This window comes from Merops nubicus, unplaced genomic scaffold (genome assembly GCF_000691845.1).
Source record: "Merops nubicus isolate BGI_N331 unplaced genomic scaffold, ASM69184v1 scaffold4788, whole genome shotgun sequence".
In the NCBI taxonomy this organism is placed as follows: domain Eukaryota; kingdom Metazoa; phylum Chordata; class Aves; order Coraciiformes; family Meropidae; genus Merops; species Merops nubicus.
The window spans coordinates 46,897-73,385 of record NW_008623500.1 but is presented as its reverse complement, the minus strand read 5'-3'; the positions used below and the strand labels follow the sequence as shown (position 1 = coordinate 73,385).

Here is a 26,489-nt window from a genome sequence, read left to right as displayed (position 1 = left end):
ATTGCGAGTGAATTTCTCAAAAGATGTTCGACGATCCAGAGTGTTTTCCAACTTAAATTTAAACAAAAACAAACAAACAAACAAACGAAACAGAAAGGAAGAAGGAGGAACAGAAAAAAAAAGCAAGAAAAAATGGAGTAGAAAAGAAGGATTGATGAAACAATGAACTGCAAAACAAAGTTTGTATAAATCAGGAAGCAAACACAGGTATGAAGCTGTAATGGGACTGTAAAACAGTGGCAGGGGATGGGCAAAGCAGATATAGTATTTGAAAAAAATAGTTTTTCATGGGGACAAAAATTGTTTTAAAAGAAAAACTGAAAATAAAAAGAATAATGAATTGCACATCTTATGTTAATGAACTGACATTCAGAAACTTAAAGGACTTCACACGGACAGTTGTAGCTTTCTGGTATTTTCAACATCTCTCTATATTGGATCTTCAGAAATCAATGTTTGAACAAAAAAACAAAATCACACAGCACTTTCATATAACTTTAGGTTGTCATTATAAACAATGGAATGGTACGGTGCTAATAAGTGCCTTGTTCTGGTAACGACTGGGGCCCTAATTTTGCAAGGCACAGGGCTCCCAGCCAATTCTAGGAGATTACTATGTAGAGCCCACTAATAAAATTATTTATCATTATAGAAATCTGCATTGCACAAGCTGCTCCACATACTCTGGACTATCTATTCATAATTCATTCCATAATCTGGACTTTTCTAAGGAAATATTGCATATCAAGACATGAGCCTCTTATTTGCCGAAGTGTGACATGATCAGTCTTTCAAGTCGGATTCCTAGCCTACTCAAAAACTATTCATGTAATAATAGTGAAAGAAGCAGAATTAAGAAGCCCCTATATTTATAGTTGAAACTGGAAGTTATTCATATGGATAATATTGTTTCTAAACACAGTTTGTAGCTGTTACAGGTGGAATAAAGAGAACAACAATTATTACATAAGCAAACTTGCAAACATGAAAGACTATTCTTCTGGGATTTTATTTTATTTTTTTAATGTATTTGTAAAGCACTTTGCAATTTAAGGTGCTTCATAACAGAGAAAACAGTACAATATGGGATGTAAAAATAAAAATAAGTTTTGCTAGGTTAACTTATTGAGACATGCCCGCATGCAGGATATATACACATATATGTATATTGAACTCCTGTGTGTATGTGACCCTCCAAACACGCCAAGCTGGTCACCTACCAGATATCCAGTTGCACTGGCACAGGGGAGAGAAGACTGAGTATTGTTGCAAACATAACCACCGCTTTGCACAGTGGCAAGACAAAGGCAAGATGGACCAATACCTTTTTCTTGGCCTGTAGCAGCTCCTGGTAGGCACTGGATCGTATAAAACGAGGATAAGAATCACTTTTCATCAGTTTGTAAATGTGCTCCTGAAAGGGAAAGAAGGAGCTGTTACCCCCATAAAAGAAAACATATGTAAAATAAAAGGCAGTCATATATGTTATGCTTGTGGAACACAGACCAGGTAGCATTATGTTGAATAGGAAGTCTTATGGGATAGCAGGTTGCAGTTCTGAATCTAAATCTCAATTGCTCTCTATTCTTAAAGCAGAAATCTCATCTATGTGTTATGCATAAAGAACACAGCACACCTTTCTTTAATTTATAGTCTGTGTTTCTACTACAGAATTATTTTCCTATGAATTTACAACTGAGTCCTCGCTTAAGGCCTGATTTCAAACCTCCCTTACGTTAGTCAGTTTTAGCTAAGTGACTAAATCAGGAGCTGTGGATCCTTCCTCATCGGATTTTATGAATTAGTTTCTGGAGATGCTTTTCTGACTTCATAGGCTAGGAAAAGGTACTAGATTTCTAATTCAGTACCACAAAGTACTTAAATGAGGGAGAGTATCTCCTGGCTACTCTTGAAAACATCCTTTGATAGATGTTTAGTCTGCTATCCAGCTGACAATATAAAAAGGAAAATTCATATGCAAATTGAAAAACAGTTCCAGGCTAATCCTGTTTCCAAGATATTTATTGTTTGGAGGCATATGAAAATTTGGAAACCCTTATCCAGAAAACAAATTACACAGACAGCTTATAGAGCTTTTCTTTTTTTGAGCATTCTCATTTTTGTAAAATATGAAAACCTAAAAATCTATGATGTAGAACACTTTCTAATTCTAGTTCTAATGTTAGAAAAGAGATAGGTAGAAAAAGTAATTGGAATAGGAAATACTCTCAAAAATATTTTTAGAAGAACCACTGAATGGTATTAGCTTTTTTGAATTTTTATTTTTTTTTTACTCAAACCCTACCTCTTGCTATAAGAAACTTGTAGCACAGCAATCAGGAAACAGCAAATAAACTGTAAATTAAATACTGTTTCTCAGCTTGGTACTGAATAAAATTAGTGAGTAGGAAAAAAAAACACACACAAAAACAAACAAACACACACTGCCTTGAAAATTATGGCAAGGTAAAATTAAAGCTGGTTTTAAATTTTTTTATTAGAAATGCTAGAAATTATTCTAAGTGCCTTTCGTTGTGTTTCTTGCACTAAACAGAGAAGTTCTGGTGGATATTCAGAACATAGGCTGGTTCATTTTGGGAGTTTTTATTCCATTCAGTTTCTACAAAAGCAGACGATGTATCCAACAGAGAGCGGGGACTCTGCTCTTGTTGAACTTATTAATGGTGATGGGCACTAAAATGTTACTTCTGTGCAAAAAACACCTATGTAAAAGTAAGAATAAATTATGTTGTATTAGTACTGTTTATGTACCCACTAGTTCGAAATTGAGGCTGGATGTTATTTAGCACAATGGGTCTATTTTTACTTACGTGTCACTCTCATTTGACATGGAGTTCTGCGGTGCCACCTTTCTAGTCCACAATGCTTTTCAAAACATTTTTAACCACAATTAAATGACATGCCAACTGCCAGACTGACTTGTAAGTGATCTCTTTCCCAACTGGCAAGCCATAAAGAGCCTGTTTGAAGAGGCAGAGCCCTGCTCCTGACAAAACTCTGCCACTTGAGGTGGGGCACTCTGTAAAGGTCCTAAAGGTTCAAGTCAGAACAGGGCAGGTACATTCTGTCCCCTTTTCCCAGAGAAATGGAGGCTCCCAGGTTCAAGCTGTATACTTAGCTGGATCAAATAAGCAGAGTTCTGTCAGGAGGGAAAGTCCTACTTGCATAAAGAATCAATACTCCATGTCTTTCATAAATGAAAGGGGAAAAAAAAAAAAAAAAGGAGAGACATCTGGAAGCAAAATAATGGTGAAATTTTATACTTTCTTTTTTAAAAAAAAAAAACAAACAGATACTGGCAAGAAACTTAATTGTCCTTTTGTGACTCAATGGCAGACTTTTTAAAAAAAAAACATTTAATCTTGTTAGATTATTTAGTTGTGTAATTTACGTCTTTGCTATATGCTGCATTCCTAAATCACCAGGACATCAGCAGATGCAAGCAAAAACTGCATTTGGCTTAATGTAGAGCATTTCAAAACACTGGGTATGATATAAGGTCTAATTAAAACTTTTTTGATGCATCATAGGTTGCTATTCTTATAATAATAAAGTGAAAAGGTGATAGAATTATACCCCCTCCTATTTAGGGCAGAGGCACTTTCCAAAAAAATAGACAGTCCTAATTCAATTCCCTTGTCTCTTTTGTGGGACTTGCAGTAGCATCTCCTGAATCTCAAGATGATGACCTAATAATCAAGCTGTAGGAAATTCTGCAGGGATATGATCTCAGTCTCTCCTTTTGACACCATTTCACTTTGCATTAATAATTAAATTTTCATCACTGGGCTGCTGATGAAAAAAGGACGATGATACTGGTGCTAGTACTTTTACTGTAAAGCCAATTCTTTTCTATTGCTTTTCTCAGAAGTCTGTAAAGATGAAATATTAAGTTATAAGTCACATGAAGTGTCGCATTTAACACAGAATTACTTAGTTTTTCTTCTGATGAAAACCAATATTTCTATTTTACTTTTTTTTTTTTTTAACTTATACTGCCAACCTCAAAAATATAGCATTTTCACAAATCTAGCTCTGGTAAAATGTATCATTTGATAATGGTGTTGAAACTGTGACTAAATCAGACTACCAAAGTCCAGATAAGGCATTTTCAGACTGTTCCTTACTGCTGTAATATTGATTATTGAAAAACAGATGATATTCTTACATTTTATTATTATTTATTACATGGGTCTTATTCTTTTCATGATGGAAACCTATGGCTCCTAAAAATAATAAGAACACTTTTGGACATGCACTGAGAGAACAGACACTGAGCCTGCATCAAGGGAAGTCTTTCAGAGATAGATCTTGAGAACTAGAAATCAATGTGTGTAGGGGGGAAGCTTTTCTCTTAATATAACTGAATAAGAAAAATAGGAAAACAGGAACATGGAAATATCATTTTCACTGCACTACATGCTTTGCTCTGTTTGAAGTCCACTTAAAGACTCTAGATCAGGCACAGAAGTTGCATTAAGAGCTTTTGCAATCCACAGGCCTCCTGAAAGAGACTGCTACCCATCTGTATTGTCAAAATGACATTTTAGGAAACAGAGCATTACCATTTAATTCCAATATATATCTTATCTTTTAATATAAGTTTCATTAATTAATATTCCAGTTCACCTATCCCTTAACAGGACTGAAAACTGACCTGAGCATCTTCAAATGTGTATCTGCCAGGGTCCTTTACATTCTGCGTGGTTTTGTCGTAACTTTTTGAATCTAGATTGATAGCGCTGGGTGCCCCTGGAGCAAGAAATTCTTGCCAGATTTCCTGGACGCGAGCAGGAACTTCACGGATAGGCCTCTTCTTCAGGTCTTCTACTGCTAACCAGAACCTATGGCACAATACAGCATCTTGACTTCCAGTTCAGAATAATCATTAATGAAGTGCTCATGCTCTTCTTTGCTCTTAAAAAAAAAAAAAAAAAAAAAAAAAAAAAAGTAACCGAAAGTTTCATCTAAAACATGGTAAAATAAGAAAAAAATGTGATTTTATGTTGAGGTCAGCATTCTGGGATACTGTCTCAGGCAATCAATCCACCTTAAGAAGCGATTACTATAAGCCTCTTCATGAGACAGGTGGGAAATCCTTCATTACTGATGCATTGGTAACTTGCTTATGGGAAGGTTTCCATTTAACTGGAATTAAACTGAGATTTCATTTCACCTGAACCACAAGGGCTTACATCACATATAAACCTATTGCTTTTTGACATTCCTTCAAAAGCTGATAAGAACTTATGTTCTTGATATCTTCAGGAATCTGAGTCCTGCTAAATTCTAAATGTAATTTTGTTAACTACTCCAAAAAGGATATATAAACTGGAAAAAAAACATTTGTTTTGCTCTCTGGAATTGAATTTATTTCTTCAGCATTGCATTTCTAGTCATAATTTTACTAAAATGGCAAATGGACATAGCCATTCTATCGTCGATTCTGCTGCTGAGCAAACCAACATTAGGCAGTGACATACAGTGCAGCCCAGTACATTGCATCCTTCTTACTGACTCTGAAGCAGGATCACTAAAAAAGGTCTTGAGCACTTTGTGATCACAGCTAGTGATCTATAATGAGTTTTCATTTGCTGTTATGATTGATTTACTATTATGTCCTCTAAGAGTGTTCAGAGTCTCTCACTGCACAAAATACTTCTAAAATCAGCTAGGATCCCATGCTTAGATATTGTGCAGACCACTTAGTTCTCCCCCTCCCCTAAGAGCTCAACTAAAGCTTGAATTTGTTAAATAAGCAATATATACTATCTTGACTTTTCGTTATTGCTTTGACACAGCTGATCCTACAAAACTGATAAGCTGAATCTTGAAGTGAGTTAACTGTTAAATAAGTTGGATTTTACATGGCTGATGAATAATTTGTGTGCACCTTTAATTTGTGGTTCCACCTGGATTACACTGTGAGATCAAACTGAGCTCCTTCAGCTTAGTTAAACAAGGATGGCATATAAGAGAGCAACAGTGGAACTGTACTCAGACCACACAAGAAAGCAAAATGATACCACTCAAACTAATTTCTAATATAGTTATTGCAGCAACTCTTATGAGAGGAGAAAAACTCTTATAGCAGAGAAAACATTACAGCATTCCTCCTATGAGAAACTCTTCACTTGAGATGATTTACCTTTCAGGAGGCAATTAGTCCTTCATAGTCCTGTTCTGAAACTCCTTTGTAGCACAGTTGGAAGGAGGTCATTGCTCACAAGCCATCATGGACAGCTTCATTCAACTGAGATGACTGCTTTAGGTATTTCCACACCTTCCAATTTTCATAGTATCAAAGCACATTCTTTCTGTCTATTGATCCCTTAAGATTCTCCAAGAGACAGAGAAGTAATATTGTCCCAGTTTTACAAATATATTAATAAGATAAAAATGTAAAATGGTTTCTCCAAGGTCAGAAGGGGAGTCTGTGCCAACAGAAGAACTTAAGTTTCAAAAATTCTGTGTAGCATCACTTATCTCCATAATCTGTTATGTGAATTGGACATAGAACTGTACAGGGCCTGGGAAAGTATCCTGAGAATCTGATGGCAATGTAGTAAAAATAGAGGCCTCATAACTCAAGTTTAAAAACTGCACAGCTTTCAAACTCTAGTTCAATTCACTCTGTCAAATTTGGGCAACCTACTTTGGTTTCCTTAAGCTGCTTTTGATATTTGCATTTAAAAGTGTATATCCTGCAGTGCTAAACCCTTCAAGTGCATCTTCTGGGACTGACTGATTACTCATGTGTATCAAAATCAGGTATGGAATAGAAAAATGAAAGGGAAGGATGTTCTTTGTAAACACACATTTTCTGTCACCCTGCAGACATCCTGAGGATCTAGCTCAAAGCTGTCACATTCTTGTTTGTTCCATTATATGACTGCCAATACTTCTGGAAGTCACCACAAACATGCCTCAGGATTCTCTTTGTTTTGCAAGTAAACTATTTCCATACGGTAGGTAACTCAACTACAGGGAAATAGATGGGAGATAAAATTAACTGCTTAGAGGAAAAATTCAGCATCCAGCATAGAATAGGCAAGTTATATAGATATATCTTTACAGGCTGAACACCAGCTCTCTGATAGATTAATTTTATTTTACCCTTCTAACATTGGCATTCAAAAGCCCTATTGAAAATGTGAGGTTCTAAATATACAGACCTCTGTAAAAGTGGGAAGAAAATGCTGATTTCTGTGGTATGTTATGTCCAGGGCGTTTACTTCACAGCCAATATGCATTTTAAAATTTTAATCTACTTACGAGAAAAAAATGCCTGCCCTCCTCCCACAGAGATTTAAAGTCAAATATGTGAAGCTAGGAAATGCCAAAAATAAGGCTGCTACCTCTTACATTTTCAAAAATAACTTATCAAATATCCCATGGCAACCAATAGCACAGATGAAGTTGAAATGGTGTCTGCAAGACCAGCACAGGGCTTTAAGTCTACAGAGCTCCCTGTCCCCTTTTACAGCTCTCTGCCTCATGAGCTGTGACCAGAGCAAGGGCAGACTCCTGTAGCAAACAGCATGCAGTGTGCAACAGTGAATGTGTACAAGGGCAAGAGAGCGGAGAGGGGGAATCCAGATGCATTTTCTGAACACTCATATATGCAGACTCAGAGCTATTTCATGGAAGGAACTTAGTCTCTCCTTAGTCTCTCTCTGCCCTTAGGTGAAACACTGTATCTCTTGGTGGAGATCTGCCTACGCCATGATGACCCTCCCTGGAAGATGCTCAGTACCATTTGAACAGAGACCTGAGTAGCTGAGTGTAAACCTTGTTGCTGTCTTCTGTCCCAGTATTTGGGTTGCCACACACTGGATCACGTGCTAGATGTGTAGCTGATTGAGAGTGTATAGCACATGGTAGTCATATATCCAGCCACATGATATGGTAAGACACATGTTGCAAGACATCTGGGGATTATGTCCTCCATCTGGATTACTTTCAAAGTGAGGGTGGCCTTGCCAGATAAACAGCACAGCTGCAACACAGCTTCTGTCCTGTTAACTGACCTACATGTCAGATGCAGCTATCAGCAGATCCCAGATCGAGCTAATCAGTCACATTTAGCACACAGGAATACAGAGTGAGAGAAAGGCTGCACTGATTCTCCACAAAACTTTTGAGGTTTAGGCAGAGTGTGGAGACCATGAAGTGAGCTTTGCATCCAGTGCATGTAACACAACAGGTTGGAAGACAGACTTTTCAGTAAAAGCAAGCAAAAACTTTAAGAAGCTTCATGAAGAATATCAGCTGCCATTTTTCTAGGGACAGGAAAGACTACACTCTGACTCCTAGAGTCCATCTTCTTGCAAAGTACAACTTCAAGCTTCAAGACATAGTAGGGCTGAAGGTCTTCAAGTAAATGGCAGAGAAAACCATTAAATCTTGCAACTTGTTCCTTCCCATCTAATCTGCAGAAATGGCAACATTTCTGGGACTTAAGAGTTTAAGCTTGAGTCTAAATGAGAAATAAAGCACAGGCAACTTAAGCCCTGAGGATTAAATTTTGGTCAAGTTATTAGCACCAAAAACAGAGTATCATAATAAACAGTGTGAAAAATAAACAATACCAGTGCCCATACTGTATGGGAAAGTGTCATCAACAACACTTCTGTGCAGACTTGCAGGACAGACATCAAGTACAGTTGATCAAACTTCACACTTCGTAACATGCAGAAGTCTCTCTTCCACCATCAGTGAAGAAAGAAATGTCTTGCATTTTGAGTCATCAAGAGTGGTAATCAGTAATAAAGAGCAAAACATTGGAAGTGAAATAGACTGGACTGAAAAGGAAAAAACAACCTCTTGCACCATTTTCCTCCTTCTCTAGTAAAAGCATTGTTATATTGTTATTAAAAGGATAAACAGAACCACTGCAGTAAGTTAAACATATAATTAAGCACTATTACTGAAACATTTTGTAGGCAACACTGCATATTTTTAGAAGTGTGTATGTGAGGTTCTATTTATTTTTCCTACAGGACATAACCGAAGCCTTTATCTCAGTACAGAATGTTTCTACAACTTATGTGGATGCATCCAAAATAAACACCTCACAAAATCTCAGCTTGCAGGGGGATGGTCAGAGAAAATTTATCAAGAGAAAACATCTAAATCTAGCTAACTCCTTAGTCCCTCTTTTCTTTTTCTGGACAACTGAATCTCAAAGCCCCTTTTCCCTATTTACTCACACATTATGGAAGCTAATAAATGAGGATCAAAGGAAGGGGCAAGGTGTCCAGCAGCTTTTCCTTCTGTGCATCCTGGCAGATGTCACCACTCCCCCTTTCACTAACCTGGGAGGCTTTTGCATTCTTACTGCTGCCTTGGAGATCACACCTACTGCAATCCTGCATAATGACTTGGACAGGCTTTCAGGTTAGCTGGCCTGAAACCATGTAGATCTTTACAGGCTGCAATTGCTACAAAACAGCCAGTTGGGAGCAAATGTACAGTCAGCATACGAATATTAACTTTCCAAAGAATTTTTGCAGCAGTACAGACAAAGGAAGGATATGGAGACAAATGGGGATTTTCTACAAGGGTGAAAGAAATTAGGTCTCCAGGTTCTACATTGCAGTAAGATTCATTTCACTATATCAGTCTCTTTGAAAATTCTTCTTTCAGTGCTTGAACAGCCTTGCGACCAAGCTCATTGAATCACACTCAAATTTAAGTCTCATGGATTTTAAACAGCAATCACCATTTTCATAATAGTCAGTGGGACTCTTATACATTTATTATCCAAATCATATGTTACTTTAGCTATTTGTTCTATGTAGTGAGCAGCATGCAAAGCAATCCCTTAAAAAAATCTGCATGGTAGCAAGAAATTAGAAGTCATCGCCTGAATTAGATGAATGCAGAATCCAGCTTGGGTGTCAACAAACTGCAATCACACTGTACTGAAGCTACTGCACTGACAGAACTGCTTAGTTTCATTTCTTTTTTATGGTTTACAACACCCCTTTACAGAGCGAAATACTATTATACTCAATTTGCAGGCAAAGTAAAAAAGCAGAGATACAGAGTAAGAAGGTGAAACCTGGTTGCATTCCTAATCATTCCAGAGTGCTTAGTTTTAACTCACAGCTCAAGTTCCTTCATCTGTTTCTTAAGACAGGATCTATAATCCACTAAGAATGAGATTCGCAGCCAGCTTAGACATGCTCAGTCCAAGTTAATGAAACAGCAACACTGGGACTCTTAGCTAAATAAAATAATCACGCTTGAACAGAAACAGCATATCTGGTAGGCCTCTCGTTTCACATTTTTTGGTATTTCTTTCACCAAAGAGAGGTGTAAGACTTCTAATCAACTTATACTGAATCTCTCTAGCGTCTGCAGTCCCCTGATGTATCCCACATACTGTGCTTGGTAGCTTGAATTCAAGTCCCAGCTGTATATCCCACTGTAGGTTTGTTGGTGCTTGTTATACAGTCTATCATTATTAGATCTGTAAAAGGACAAGAGCCAGCTACTAAGTTGAGTTCACTTTGTTACAGTGGGAAGAGGTGGGCAGAAGTAAGTATTTCTTTCAAGATGGCTATCAACACCCCCAAAAACACAGGTTGCCACAGTGGGGTTAACAGGTGAACAAAGAAATCAGTGGTCTTTTCAATTTAGGGTGCTTTAGTTAAAAGCTTGAAACTATCAAGCTTTTAACTTCTGTTACAGAGATCTATAACGTTTTGACTCTCATACACAACAAGCTTTACAATTTTATGCTTCCTAGCCTGACTTTACTGTGTGAGCCTAATGGCAGATTGATTTCTTTGCAGTTTGAGAATTCATAAACATCGTTCTGAGCTTGTGAGACAATTCTCCTTCAGTTAATAATCCCAGAAAGCAACTTCTCAGTGCAAGTTTGATCTGCCTGATCCTTCCCAGGGACAGCCTTTAAGCTCATATTCACCATTACTCAGATATTATATTTTATAATGCAAATATAAGAATTTAGAGAGAAGAGTAGATAGCATATCAAGGAATGAGCTCTGAACAAATTTCTCTAGGGAATTTTTCTGGATCAAGTCACTTGCAGTTTGCCTGTGGTTAGTGTTGTAAATAAAATTAGAAGAAAGAGCTAGGGATTATGTGGGTAACAGCTTAGTTGGCAGAGAAACAAATCAATCACAGAGAAACATAGAAAATGCAGCACATACTGGGCTGGTTAGGTTAATGTTTCAACAGCTGCTCTGCATAAGAAATTACCAGGATACTCTTTAAAAAAAAAAAAAAAAAAGTTAGCTTTCCCTTTCTTGGTATTATCCTAATTAAAAAAAAATCATTTTACCACTTGGAATTTTTAATTTTAAAAATCATCTGGCACCAAAGAAGTTATCAACATACATGTACAGGTCAGGCCATATTTCCATGTGTGTAACGGCAAACAAATCAGTTGAAAAATATCATAAACTCTAGAGTATCTAATATACCTTTGTGACGCAAACTTGAATGTTTGAATATGAACATTTTCAGCAAAGTCCATCTCCAATTCTTCTGCTGACAAACTTAACAACAAGGTCTGTGCAATTAATCAGAATTTTTGAATCAAATGCTAAATACCTCTTGTAAGATGCTACATAAGTGTAGTCTAATATGAATAGTTATGCTGTACCACTTCAGAGAGAGAACTGGCACAGAAAAAAAAAAAAAGTAGGGTCTTTCTGAGTTCTAGATTGTGTGCAAATAGGTTTTTATAATGCTTATGTTGCTGGTAAAAAACCAAATGTTATACAGAGGACATCTGACAAGAAGGTGGAAAAAAGAAAAATATTTTGTACATGCTTTTGTACTATGTACAGTTTGACTTATTTATAGAAAGCCTGTTATTAATCCCTCTGAAACAATTTTTACCAAAATATTACTACCTTAGAACAGCAACAACAAACCATGCTATTAGTCAATGGATGGATTATAATATTTTAAAATGAGATAATTGTTCTCCCTCATTTAAAAGTCATTCTGTATATATGCATAAAAAAAAACCTGTTTATTTAAGCATCATACATTAGCAGTACATTTCCATTTTGCAATTAGTGAGGAATTTCAGAGCTAGCTGTCACGCTACTTTTGTGTCAGATCATGAGTACTAGAATCTTGGTGGAGATTTTCAAAAGACCAATGATCCCCAGAAACCCGGCCAACAGTGAAAGTATGTGATTTTTTTTTTTTTAACAATTCAGCTTTTTAAATTTTACAGTTCTCTTAACGTTTGACTGCCTTAATAAAATATACTGAACAAGCTTTGAATAAGTCAATGGTTTCAACCCATTTAATAAAATGAGCCAAGAGAAAAGCTCTTACATGGGTAGTTTGACCAAATGTCGGACATGAATGGGAAAATATGCTTCATGTGAGTCTCTGCTAACTATATACATTTTTCCCCTCAGCCTGAACATGGGAGCGGGTAGCAATCTGCATGAATGGATTCTGAAATGTAGGAAATGGAAAAATATTTGAAGGGGTCAAAAAATGAAAAGAAAGGTATCAGACAGAAAACCTCCCCAATGTATCTTACAGGCTATTAAAAAAATATAGTCCCTCTTATTTACCTTAAATTTTCTGAACTGAATTCTGACTCCAGAAATTTGAGAAACTGCTCTCTTCCAACGGGGTCTTTCAAAGCTTCATCCATGCCAAACCCCCATCGTTTCACCCTCTGCTGTCCTGGCTCTTTGCTACAGAAGGAAAAACAACAGAACCCACAGTAAACAATACTTCAGTATTCCAATACTCTGTGTTCATAATTTAGACTAAGTCCTAATGTTCATCAACAGACTTCTCAGCTTCCAGATTGCTCATATCTGTGCAACATTCAGAGATGAGTAACCAGGCTCTTAGTACTTACACAGGATGAAGGTAACACACATACATTTGCACAAAAGAATAAGGAATTTCAAGTAGGAAATACTTAAAACATGGGACTTTTTCCCCCCGTGGGAACCTGGGAGCTGGTTACTGTAACTTTTTACACAGATTTAATAATCCATAGCTCTTCCAATCTTAGGAAACTGTAAACCTGGAAAGACCAAAAGGATACTGTATTGCCCTTCTGCATCAGTATTTTCCTGCAACACGACTGTCTGAAATTTTCACTGTTCAAGAAAATCCTGTTATGTTCCCTTATCCCCTCCCCCCCCCAAAGAAAAAAAAAAAAAAAATTATATACCTTGCCTCCAGTTCCCAGAAAGTGGTGTCATCTGATATCCAAGGGTTTGAGGGATCAGGGGGCACAAGGAAAGGATCATATTCCAAGTACTGCTCTGTATAAGCTAATAGACTAGGAAAACAAAAGCATCAAAGGTTGTCAGGTCAGCAGGTGAGGAAACCTGATCAGGTTACCCCAGTTAACATCAACTGAACCATGGTAATCGGGTGTGCTGACACTCAAAAGTCAGCTACAAGGCTCAGGCTAAAATAGGTTTGCTCAAGCCTTTTTAAAATTGGAACCCCGAAGAAGGAGAGGTGGCTCAGGACTTATCAAGTGCTGAAATAAAACAAACTACAATTCCCTAATACTTCCACATAGCTCCTTTTTAGGTCTCCTTTAGGCATTCATATATTAAATCAAGCAAACTCTTCTATGCATATTTGTTTTCATAAAGCAACATATTTTGTACCCCTACAGTTTTAACCATCAGTTCCTTTAAAATGTGTTCTAAAACACTGCATGCTATCAAGGCTGTATTTATTGGCCCTGCAGCTGCTAGGACTCCTTTCTTCCTCTTTTAAATACAGTCAATATTTTTATTTTTTCCCATCAAATGGCATTACTCCCAAATTTATTGCTTTTCAAAAAAACATTTTTTTCCAAATTATTCAGTATTCATGAATTGATCTGACAACAGTTGAATACAGTAAAAACTGCTTGTATTCTGGCAATTTACATCTCTCATGGCCTTATTCCCACTTTTTGTTTCCTTTTGCCTCATAGTTATTGAAAATTATTGACAAGCTAAGACAAATATTCTTTCTTTTCATTCATACTTACATTTAATCTTCAATTTTTACTATTCAGTAAACACAAATTCTAAACTGTTCACTTTATAAATATATATTTATATGTTTGTACATGCATGCATACATATATTATTAGAAACACATGCACAAACATATATAGGAGGATGAAGAACCATTTGCATTTTGCTTAATTTCCTTTACTAAGTCTTATGCTGATCAATTTTCTGCAATTTTGCTATCTTTGTATTTGATGTAAGATAGAGCATTCTTTTTCTCTACCTCTTCTCCACCTAAGCTGTAGTTAATCTTTCTGAGTTTTTGTTTGTTATTTGCTTTATAGCCCCTTCCTGACAAACTGTGGTCCTATTAGGAGAGTAGCATTACATCCTCTGACCCAAAGTAAGCTCAGACTCACTTTGTTCAAGCACTGAGCTCCTCACCCAGCCAGCTCTGCCCATCAGTTCTCTTGCTTTCTTAGTGACTGCCCTTCTGAAATATCCAAACACTAACCCAAGACCTATTTCCATTTAGCCTCCCTGCCAGTGCAAGGTGAAATTTGTGACCACTTGGTCAGAGGCCCTTTCAGTGACTCTCGGGCTTATCAGAAATGTATCATGGAATATCTGGGCTGTCTTTTATCAATAAAAAAAGAATCATACCTCCCACTTTAAGTAAACCCTCATCATTTATTTCTGTGGCACCTGAACTCCCTGGTCTCTCTTTCTGTGAACCTTTTTCATACTGACATTTTCCCAATAGCTACCAGTCTAATTGAAAAACCAGAAGATATGACAATATTCTTACCTCTCTGCAACTTTTGACATTTTTAATCTATGTCTGTCTAATTGCATTTGCCAGTGCTTAATCTGAAAGAAAGGAAGGCAAAGAGTTTTATGAGTAATTCATTGCTTGACTCCATTTCCATAACTTTTTTATTAGGGCTGTAATTTAACCTTAATTTATCCTAGGGCACAGAGGAGAAATATATCTGACTTAAAGCAACATTTCACCAGTGTAATTCTAAAATAAATGGAATTTTCCATCAAAGAGAAAAAAAATCATATAGAGACAAAAGAAAGACCTGATATAACATTTTCCCTAAAGGTTCATCAACAGAAATCCAATTAGCCTTTTTTCAGACTTTTGAAGAGAACTACTAATTCTTCAGACGTTTACCTTCTTCCTATTTTAACACTTCAGGAAAGATTAATGAAGCATTACCAGTAGATAAATGTGTCAACTCATACGTGCATACACAGGGAGGTAAGTATACCCCCAAAACTTACATCAGCATTGAGAGTAAAAGCAAGTTGTCTACTGCTAAAGGGGCTAATGGGCTTAGCTATTCAAAGAACCCTACTGATTACTGCCTTTAACTGTTTAACGCAAGATACTAAAATTGTCAGGTTTTACTCATTAGTTTTAATAGAAGTTACATACCTAGATCCATATATCCTGAAACAAGGAAAAGATTTACTAAATGTTTTCTAGATCTGTTCTGAACAGCTTCCCAGTTATAATAATTCTTGGTTTAATACCTACTTTCCTATAAAGTTCATATAAAAAGTACATGTTTGTAGTTATTGTTCAAACCTCTTGGTGTAGTTCATCTTCTGTGGGTGGCTTAGTCTCTGGTACTGGTGTGTGGGTAGGGCTGTGACTTCGAATGTCATTTTGTAAGCCATAGACAGACTACACAAAAAATATAGAACAATTATAGTTGCTTTCAGACAACGCTTTCTACACATCCATAGTAGGGTGCACAGTACAGTGTGCTCAAGAAGTTAGCCAAGACAATATTTTTCTAACAAAACTGCAAATAAGCCAAGCAATCTGATACAATTGTGCTTATCTACTGTGATGTAAAATAAATGCTCCCCAAACTCTACAATTTCATAACAACACGGAACAGAGGATCTACTTTTATTGAGTCTCTATATTAACAGCATTGTAAACATTGGGGATGACGCTGAAAGGCAGCTATTAAAGTAAGTGGAGGTAACCAGTAGGAAAAGAAGAAAGTATCCTGAAAGCTAGGCTCTCACAATGCATTATTTGGATGACTCCCAAATTTGCAATTACTGCTTGGTAAATTACACTTACTTGGACCTTTCACTACCATAAATAAGCTGAACTAAAATTTTCTCTAAATACACTTTCTGTTTCAAAACGTATCTTTCCATGGGTTGACATGAAAATATACCTCAAAGGAAGTACTTTAAAGCTGGAGTCAATCTACATTATTATGATAGAAAGAATTTGAAAGAAAGTGTTGTTCCAATCCACCTGTACATCCCTAGAGAACATACACAGTTTATGTCTGGATTCTAATTTAGATGAAGTTAACTTCCTCTACAATTTCTGGTCATCCAATTGGGCAATAATTGTAAACTAGAGACACCCTTTTCATTAGGACTAGAACGAGATGAATTGCTGTCAAGAGTTTACACTGCATTTTTAATTTAATTTTCCTCTAATTACTGAGATTAACATTTTAATATGCTTTATTCAATCTACTAAACAACAGGAATAAAGTATGCAAAAATGAATTTGTGTATTTTTCTAAAGCCTTTCTTAAGTGATAGCATTTACATAGTATTAGCAAATTTGTTAATACTAATTCATTTAAGAGCTTATGAAAAAATAACATGTTCATGTGTTTGTTCTTCGCAGCTGCAAAAAAACATGTTTCAAGAAACTATGGAACTTCATATTATAAATTACCTCCACCTCTTGTTTTTGACAGCATAACAGTACTTACCTTTCTTGTTTTATGTGGATTTCGCATTCTTGAAGACTTTTTTATATCCACTTCTGTAGTGTTTACGCATCCAGGCTATTAAAAGAAAAAGAAAGGAAAGCACAAGGATAAAGTCTGCAATGGAACTCCATGCTATTTTCATTGAGATACTCCTCTTCAATTTGTAAGGCTAAGAAAACAAATAATCGGGGGCATGTAATAACTTGATGTCTTCCTGCAACTGTCCCTAAAACTGAAATAACATAGTCTAAGGAAGCTTCTCAAGTACCATTTTGTCTGGTTTATTGCAAGAGAGAATCTTTTGCTATTCATTGTTGTTTGCTGTACCTTATGATGTTTTTTAGAAGTTTTACTGCTTATCTTTATGCTGAAAGTACTGAAAGCAATATACAGAGGAGCAAAACATACCCAAATGCATATTATAAGAAAAAACACAGACAGGTGTTAATTCAAATTAAATTGATATTGGTAATATTTGGGAATTTTGGAGTGAGATAATGAAGGTCGCATGCTTAGAGATCATGAGTCATGAACTCGGAATAAGATATATTCTAAAGATAACAAACAAATCACACGTTTCTGCTTTGGTTTTGCCAAGGAATCCATGCTATGTGCATTCTAGCTACCCCTCGAAGAAGCATGGTTGACATAAGGAAACAAAACTAATAGAATTGTGCAATACACACCTCACCTGTGAACCCCAGGCTCCCTTCAGGAGTGTCTGGTTTTGGGTGACATTTTAAAAGATGACCTTTTTTTAAAAAAAAAAAAAAAACCGAAAATAATGTGCCAAAATAGGATTTGTTTCTTCAGAAAAGAAAAAACAAACCACAACTAAAAAACCTGCAATCAATCAAACAAACAAAAAACCCAAAAATACCCCAAAGCAAAACAAAACTAGGCTTCAGTGGCCTAACCAGAAGACTGGCAGTCTGAAAAGAACAACTTACAACACAACCGATTTGGCCTTCAGGGACTTATTCTCACAATTCTGTAGCAACCTAAATGATACAAGTCCTCTAGTTTCTCCTAATTCATCTTCCATTGACACTTCTAAGTACAAACTCTGGGCAGAAATGTGGTCTTCACCCTTTGCTGGAAACAACTAGTAATAAGTGTTATGCTCTCAGGTGAATTTTCCCTATCGATTTTAGAGGGATTACATTTGCCACTGAGAACAGGAAGCACAAAACCAGCTCTCTAATGGGAGCAGATTTTTAGTGAAAGTAGGTTGTGTGTTTTTTTAATAGGAGTAGCTATATGTATAGCATTTACTTGCCAGACAACTAAGCTGGACTTATTATCACGCTAATGATTCAAGCTTTGTCTTTTTATTGTAATGTAAAAAGCTTGACCTGGCTGTAAATCTTCAGAGACAAAAATTTTAAACATTCTTTACACAGGCAGAGCCAAAAAAAACCCCAACATTTCATTAAATAGGCCAATGGTTCTTTGCCTCTGAAAAACATTTTAAATACTAGACTGACTTTTTAATTGAGTGCTATTTTGAAATTACTAGTAAGTTTTTATTTTAAAAATGTGTGTTTGATGATATTACATTTGCAGTATAAACAGTTCATCATCACTAAGAATAAAAATAGGCACTTTCTATTCTCAAGACTGCATCTCACATGCCTATTGGGCTAGATTTGGGAAGGTACACTTTGTGCTTGTGAACAAAACTGGTATTTTTTTAAGCTGAGAATAGCTTCTAACTATCAAAGACAATGACAGGTTGAAAAAAAATTCAGTATGATGGTCAATGTAAAGGCAGAAAGCAATTTCACAGGGAACTACACTGAGAGATAAATTTAAAATGAAAACAATGCATCTACTTTAGGATCACAGTGGCAGCTGACAGTGAAGAAGACACATAAGGCACAAACTGTTATTTGCTTAGTTTTCAGTTACGGTTTGTTAAAAGCATGTCCTAAAAATGGAAAGGAACAAAAATAAGAAAATAAAAAGTCATAAATCTGATCTGAAGCCTCTTATTTTCAAAGATTTTGAGTCTATTATCAGTAAATTGGTATGAACAGGTGACTTACTTGTCAGAGCTCTGCAGACTGATGTGAGGGACAAGACAAGAAATTCTGGGAGATTTTTAGGAATGAAACAAGTGCAAATCTTTTGCTTGTTGGAAAGAGACCCAACTCAGTACTGGCCTTCTACAGCATCTGGTGGATTCTTACTGAGACCTGGCTCTTTAAAACCCCTCAGACTGAAGTTGCTATGGCATACTTCAGCATGGGCACTCATCTGAGACAGAGGGCAGAAGATGGACAAGGTGTGACTAAAGGGAAGGTGACAGGAAAGCAGCAGCAGGAAGGTACAGGCAGGGAAGCATCGGGAAGCTTCAGTGAAAAAGGTAGAACAGTTAAAAGGTGTATCACCACTCTGACAACCTGGGTTAAACATAGGAGTTTAAGATATATATTATTACCACCATACAATACCATTCTCATAATTTGATTTAAGTTACATCACTGAAAGTACCTAATGCAGTTTGGGCCACAATTCACGTTTTCTTCTATACTGAAGAATATTTATCAAAATGACACTTGATGTGAGATGGGATTTATTGTTTCTCTGGTGCTGCCACACTTGACATCTGTCAAGTTTTAGGAATAAATTTCAAACGTTTTTAATTAAAACAAAAGGTAAAAAAATACATTATTTGAATGTTTCGATAAAATAATTTATCATCTTTTTGAGAAAACCTTTGCTGGACAACATTTTATTTTATTCACATGCCCCCATTAACATAATAAGTATGTGTTTGGATACAATTACATCCAGCTGTGTTTTCTTTTTGTGTTGATTTTTTAACTGGACTACCATAGTTCAAATAGCAAGATGGCTGTCAGAGTGCTCTGCTGCGATTCCCATTTAGTGTGTAGCATATAATTTGCATACTAATGCTGTAAATAGTTTTCAAACAGATTTCCTGGAAGACTTGAAACCTCTTCTATATGTTTAAATAGAATGCTTATTTCTTTCAGGGCTAATATCCTGTATGAAAACAGTTCCCCCTCCACACACACAGAGGAAAGTCTTGTCACCATGTTGAAATTATCATAGAGCAAGTTCAGAACCAGGGTAGAATTTTGCCCTCATCTGTTTTTAAATAACCAGCTGAAAAACTGTCATATATTCCAAGAAAGTTAGTTTCTTTTCACTCCTCTGTTAATATACCCTTATCTCAAAGTACAAAAGCCATTGTGTTAATTTAAAGCAAAGGACATGTCAGTCTAGTTATGATAAATTCACTACTGAGATAAATGGATGCAGATAAAGAATATTAAAAAAAAACAAACAAACAACAACAAAAAAACAACAACAAAAAAACGTTGTTAATCCCTGCTTCAATTACTGAATAATCATGTTAATATGAATTCCAAGCAGCATAACTTTCTTTTGATGCTGTCTGGGAGGCTGCATAATAGGATTCTGCCAAGAAACACAGTAACAGGAGGGAGCCTCCTCTGCAAGAAGAGGAGGTCCAAGAACTCTAGGTCCAAAAACTTACATGCTTGGACGTGGCTACAGCTAACATTTGAAAATAACCACCACCTCAGAGTATGTTAAATTAAAAAAAATGCACTTGATATACATAATCTTTCCCTGATAACTGGCAACAATGAATGAATGAAGCCCTTGTAATAGTGCTAACAGTGGATTAATTTTTTGACACCTGTAGCAACCTTTTGGAAGAATTTGTTGTTTACGTCAAATGAGGTATTTTAGCCATGGGATGATTCCATCCAAATGTGCAGAATACCTAATACTTATAGTCTATTTACCGTACAAATTTGCACACTCCAAGGGCTTTTTACTGCCTGGCTAGATAGCCAAAATCAATTGCTCTCAACACATTTTTCTGTAAAAATCTCTTTGCTATGATGTACTTGTAATTCTTATAAGTATGGAATACTCAACAGAAACTAAACTATTGTTTATAATGACATCAGTCTAACTTTTGATGTATTTTTTTTTCTTTCTTAAAGAATATGGCAATTTAACTCTGAGTCTACTTAAACCAGAGTAACCAGAAGTTTTCTTGTATCAGAGACAAACACACCCATGTATGTGGGAGGGAATAAGCTCATGCATTGCAATAGGCTGGAAACTGTCTGTAGAGCTGCTCTGTAGAAAATGATCTGAGGGAGAAGAGGAACATGAGTCAGCAGGATGCCCTTGCAGCAATGCAGACAAACCACATACCCAGCTGAATTAGCAATAGCATAGCCAGAAGGCAAAGAAAGCGGTTATTTCTTTCTACTCAGTATCATGTCGATACATCTGGAGTACCAAGACTAGTTTTGGGTCCCACAAACAACACAAAAAATGTATTAAAAATATAAAAGTCCAGTGGAGGAACAGACTTTTTCATGCTTGCAAAAGGGGAGAGCTAACTGTTGTCTTCTCCTGCCTAGAAGGGGTTTGCAGAGCCCTGTTCCAGAGGTGCACCATGAAAGGAAAGGAGGCAATAGTCAGAAACTGCAGTAACGGAAAATTCAGTTAGCTATAAAGAAATATTCTTCATGATAAAAGGAAGAATTTGCTAAAGAGAAGCTGTGGATTCTCCATCCCTGGTGATTTTCAAAGCCTGTTTAACTAAGGGCCTGGAGAATCTTATTCAGCTACGAAGTTAGCACTGCTTTGAGCAGGAGGCTGGACTACAGTACCTCCAGGGGTCCCTCTCAGTCTACATTTCTGTGGTACAATCTATGATCTTTACAAGCTGCAGACATTGAAATTCATATTATCCACCTTACAGAACACTCCAATCAAGTATTCACAAGAGTGTGAAATTCATCACTCTGCCTCCCCCTCCCCAGGACAGCAGGATGGAAAGACAAGAGAGATATTTGCTTCCTTACTGCTGCCTCTGCCCTCTGCCAGCCTACGGTGTGTACTAAACCCATACAAATCTAGTGATGATTTAAGGAAATGTAATTTCACAGCCTCTCTAGCTAAAAATGAACAGGTGCTATCTAAAATAATTGCCTCATTTCAATATGCACACCCATAAATTGAGGCTGCATTAAAGCAGTAAATATTTAGGCAGATTGAGTAACATCTCTTACACAATTTCATTGCATTTCACTGTTAAAACACTATGAAATAGATCTTTTTATTTGTTTTGCAAGCATGGGCTCACTTGTTAAGTTTAACTGCAAAACACTAAATGTCAGGATCTCCAGGCTTTCAAAATTTAATAACTATAAATTTAAAATATGGACAGGGATACAAATGTGACATATCTTCACTTCCATTTGGAAAAGACAGACACACAAACATAAAGACAAGGCAGAGATTGAAAGCTGCCTTTGACATTCTTTGTAATAGCAGACTATCACAAATATAGTAAGCTTAAAATTTGAATTTTCTTGAGTGTCAAATGTTAGTGTTGCCTTCTGCAACAATCTATTCTGCTATTTCTGTCCTTGTTGCTATTTCTGTCATTTTTCTAGGAAAGTAGTCTTCTAACCCTCATCAGTCACTATTCATATAACTCACTTCTAAAGTAGGAAAAAGAAGCTAATTAAACAGTGAATGACAAGCAGAATACCACAGTTTATTTTTATTCATAGTCTTTATATTCCAGTTTACTTGTGTAGCTAGCTGAACTGTGCATAGTTAAAAATCAGGGGGAGAAAAGGAGCATGAAAAATTATAAAGAAGAAGTGAGACAAAGAAAAAAATTCCAGTGGTACTCAGCTTAAGAAAACCAATGGAATTATTAGCTGAAGCAATACCTGGATTGACTCTGGTTATGTGGGAAAGATTATTTTTTCTCATACAAAGTCTAGCATCAAAGATGACATTAAAATCCTATATTGAGGAAGTTGTCAGTAATGGCTGAAATTGAGGCTCTCACAAAGACAAACACAGGTTATATTCTCCTGCAATGCACCAATTTTTCATTTCCCAGAGATGGAAGTTATTGGAGCATGCAGAACCCACTAAAGCTTATGAGGAAAGACTGAGGTTTAGGTATAGGTTATTTGGATATTTGGGGGGTTTACCTCAATCTACACCGTTCAGGGTCAATGAGTGAAAAGGCTTTCCAGTGGAAGAGCTCCACGATTAATGATTTGCTGGTGCAATGGAAAGTCTCAGAGAAACATTTCAAATTTGCTAAGTACAAACAGTCAACCCTTTTAACAGGATTTGGACAAACAGCTACTACGTTAAGGTCCAGTCAAGGGAAGGCTGCACATTTCCAACCCTTTACAAAGTTCAGAAAATTGTTTTCCTGGCAGTTATCTCATAGGACCTGAAAGCTTTTCAAATGTAACTCCCTTTATAACTATTAGCTATAATCAAGCTAAACCAGTGATTACAGGGACTGGGCTACAGGTGTCAATTTTGGTTAGAAAAAAATGTTATTTACAATTGAAGCAGATAATCATGGGTTTAATTTACAATCAGCTAGGTGTACCTAATCTGAAACACTCTTATGAACTTTATTAGCTTTTCCAAAAGTCTATGGCTTAATTACTATTTCTGTTTGGTTCCGCAGTTCTTTGAAAATAACTCTGAGAAGTCAAGTGTGTAAGCACTGGGACTTCACAACATCTCTAGTCACAAAATCCCCAGTAAATTATCAGATGTCTGAAGAAAGAGCAAAAATATTATTATGATTTTAATTATTAGGATGCAAGTGACGGTATTAGGGCAATTTTTTTTCCCCAACTTATGCCCCAGCTATCACAAGTGTATCATAACACAATAATTACAAACTCTAAAGTAAAGGGGGTGAGGGGAGTATCCCCACTGCAGGGTCTGGCTAGTTAATGACTATAGTCTTTGTTCCACAGTTGAAACTGATGATACCAGACAGTTTTTTTCTTCCTGTACGTGCTGTGGCACTCTAACTTTTGTAAAAGTATCAAGACAGATTATGTAATAGGATCAACATTCCTTCTCTCTAGTTGGATTTCCAAGAGTATATATGAGTCATGCACATTTTTAAATACTATAATTATAGAATCATAGAATGGTTTGGGCTGGAAGGGACCTTGAAAATTACCTAGTTCCAACCCCTCTGCCTTGAGAAGCGACACCTCCCACTACATCAGGTTGCGCATGACCTCATCCAACCTGGTCTTGAACTCCTCCAGTGATGGAACATCTACAACTTCCCTGTGCAACCTGTTCCACTGTCTCACCACCCTCATAGTGAAAAACTTCTTCCTTACATCTAATCTAAATCTACTCTCTTCCAGTTTGAACCCCTTACCCTTCGTCCCATATTCCCAGCTTCTACACAATTAATTTAGCACAACTGTCTCTTTGGAAACATGCCTTTCTGATTCAGGTATGTGACTGACACTGTGACTGGACTTCTGATACCTGCTGTTAAGTTACAGTGCTTTTATGAAGATCCCACTTGCCTAATAGTTCTAATAAGAAGCAAACACAGAAAGACAAGTATGTGGATTACAGTCCATTATGGCCACAGTAACTTCATATCTAAATTGTAGTAAGTATATAAGTTTGAAGATGACTTAATATACAGCTTCTAACAAGTTTTCACATTCCTAAAGCTCCAGTCCAAACTTCTCTAAAATCAGCTAACAATTTTCCTAGCTTTTCCTATGGATTCTCTCTTCTAGTAGAAACTAACTCATCTGGGAAGTACAGCTATAGCTTCCAATTAACATCTATAAATCATATTTAATGATTAGGAAGCAAATCCCAAGATTGTTCTCAAGTATAAATTCTGTAGAAGCATGCTTCAGATTTCATTCCCAGATGCCATATAAATTTGGCAGATAATAAGGGGAAAAATTATTAAAACCTGCTTGTTCTACTAAAGCATTAGATATTTTAACCAATTTCTACAGCCTTTTGATTATCTATCTTAAACGAGATGTGTTACACTACTAAATACTGTCTTTATGGAACACAAGATAGGGTAAATAATTCCAGTGTATGGATTCAGTGTGACACTGAAATAAGCAAATACAACTTGGAACTGGACTTGTATAGAATAGCCCTAGATTTTATTATATTCCTTAATATGAATCTAGTTTTAAAACGTGACACATCTGACAATATGCTGCAAATGTCCCTAAATATAGTGATCTACAGTCAAGTAGTATTATGGAAATATATTAGTCGTACACAGCTTAACTGCTAAAAGCTGTTTATATCAGCTGATAATGATGTACAACCTACTGGCTTTTAATTATGTAAATATAGCTTTTCATTTTTTCTTATTTGTTCATCGAACTGGTATCTTAGGCAACAGAATGTTCAATGTCAAATCTTATTGAACTTCTTCCTTCAAAGGAAGAAAGAATTCCTCAAAGAATTAACAAAAGCTTTGTTAGCATTAAGTGTTCTCTTTTGTTGAAGGTTTTAATAGAAAACTATGCAGGTAGCAGAGAATTAATTTAAGTGCTGAATACATGTCCTCATTAATTAATTTTGTTTTGACTCATTACAGAACAGAGATAAATAAATTCCACACTTATTTATTAAACTGAAATGAATGAGCAATAAACTTGATTGTGTAATCCGCTAGAAATATATTGATGAAGAAATAATGAATTCTTGACCAACAGCAGAGAAAGGCATAAGCATTTAAGCATAAGTTAAACCCACTATAGGCATCTTCATGTGAAGGACAGAAAACTTGCCATCTGCTCAATCAGTAAAAGCAATATATGCTTTATTCAGGGAATTATTTGAAGATCAGTGACTACTATCAAAATAGCATCAGTTCCACTTGTGTTCTGCAGTGCACTTTATCAAAACATGGCAAGGTGTGCAATTAAGGGATAAAAATTTAACTACAGGTTGTTTCTTTTGTTTGGGCAAGACAAATGAACTTCAAAGACCATCAGACAAAGAGGAGACATTTGAGCAATTAATTTGATCAAGCTCTAAATATGTTTGCAGCATGGCAAAACTCAGATGGTTTTCAAACTACAAGATGGGAAAACTCACTTAGCATGGAACTTAGGATCGTTTAAAATTCCAAATGTTTTCAGCATCTTTAAAAAAAAAAAAAAGTGTACCAGTTTCCTGTTTATCCCTATTTGTATTCCCAAACTAGAGCTCAGGTCTTTTCCCTGAGTAACATCAGACACACAAGGAATTCCCGTGGCTGTGTAAATCAAGGACCTGTTTGGAACAGGGGAAAAAGAGATACAGAGAGATTTGCAAGAAATATAGTACTAATAAATTAAACCATAAAATTAATTCATAGGAGATAGAGCATCTTGAAACTTGACAGGGATTTTCATGTTCTCACATACTAGGACTGTCCTAGTGGAAAGCTGGGCATTCTCCTTCAGAGAACAGGATCTTACTATACTGTTTGGGTTTGGTGGTTTAGTTTCTTGTGTTTTTTGGGTTTTTTTGGTTTGTTTGGTTTGGGTTTTTTTTGTGGGTTTTGTTTGTTTTGTTGAGGGGGTTTTGTGGTTTTTTTAAACTTTTAGTGGTGTGTGTGTCAGAAGAATATACTACTAGATGGACGTTATAGGCTTCGTTCTTTTTGAAAGTTAATTCATTCTTTTTGAAAGTTAATTTCATCTCTAATTACTCTTAATTTACAAAAGACAATTTTAAGTTTGTAGTGATTGGTTTTCAGAACCATAAATTATTGTACAGAACGTAGATTTACTGCATTTATTCAAGTAGTGATATTAATTTTTAATTACAGCTGTATTAATGTGATTTTTGTGTATGTGAAGATTCCAGTATT

General features: G+C 36.1%; 1 protein-coding gene across 1 annotated transcript in view; it reads right to left on the bottom strand.

Annotated features, from left to right (window-relative positions):
- Positions 1–26,489, bottom strand: part of RGS7 (regulator of G-protein signaling 7) — an 83,510-nt gene that overhangs the window by 10,250 nt on the left and 46,771 nt on the right. The window contains exons 7-13 of the mRNA XM_008945073.1: positions 16,766–16,840; positions 15,598–15,696; positions 14,809–14,870; positions 13,214–13,324; positions 12,597–12,722; positions 4,679–4,865; positions 1,325–1,414 (exon numbers count right to left, since the gene is read on the bottom strand). Coding sequence (XP_008943321.1) covers positions 1,325–1,414; positions 4,679–4,865; positions 12,597–12,722; positions 13,214–13,324; positions 14,809–14,870; positions 15,598–15,696; positions 16,766–16,840 — 750 coding nt within the window. The remainder of the gene's footprint in view (positions 1–1,324; positions 1,415–4,678; positions 4,866–12,596; positions 12,723–13,213; positions 13,325–14,808; positions 14,871–15,597; positions 15,697–16,765; positions 16,841–26,489) is intronic.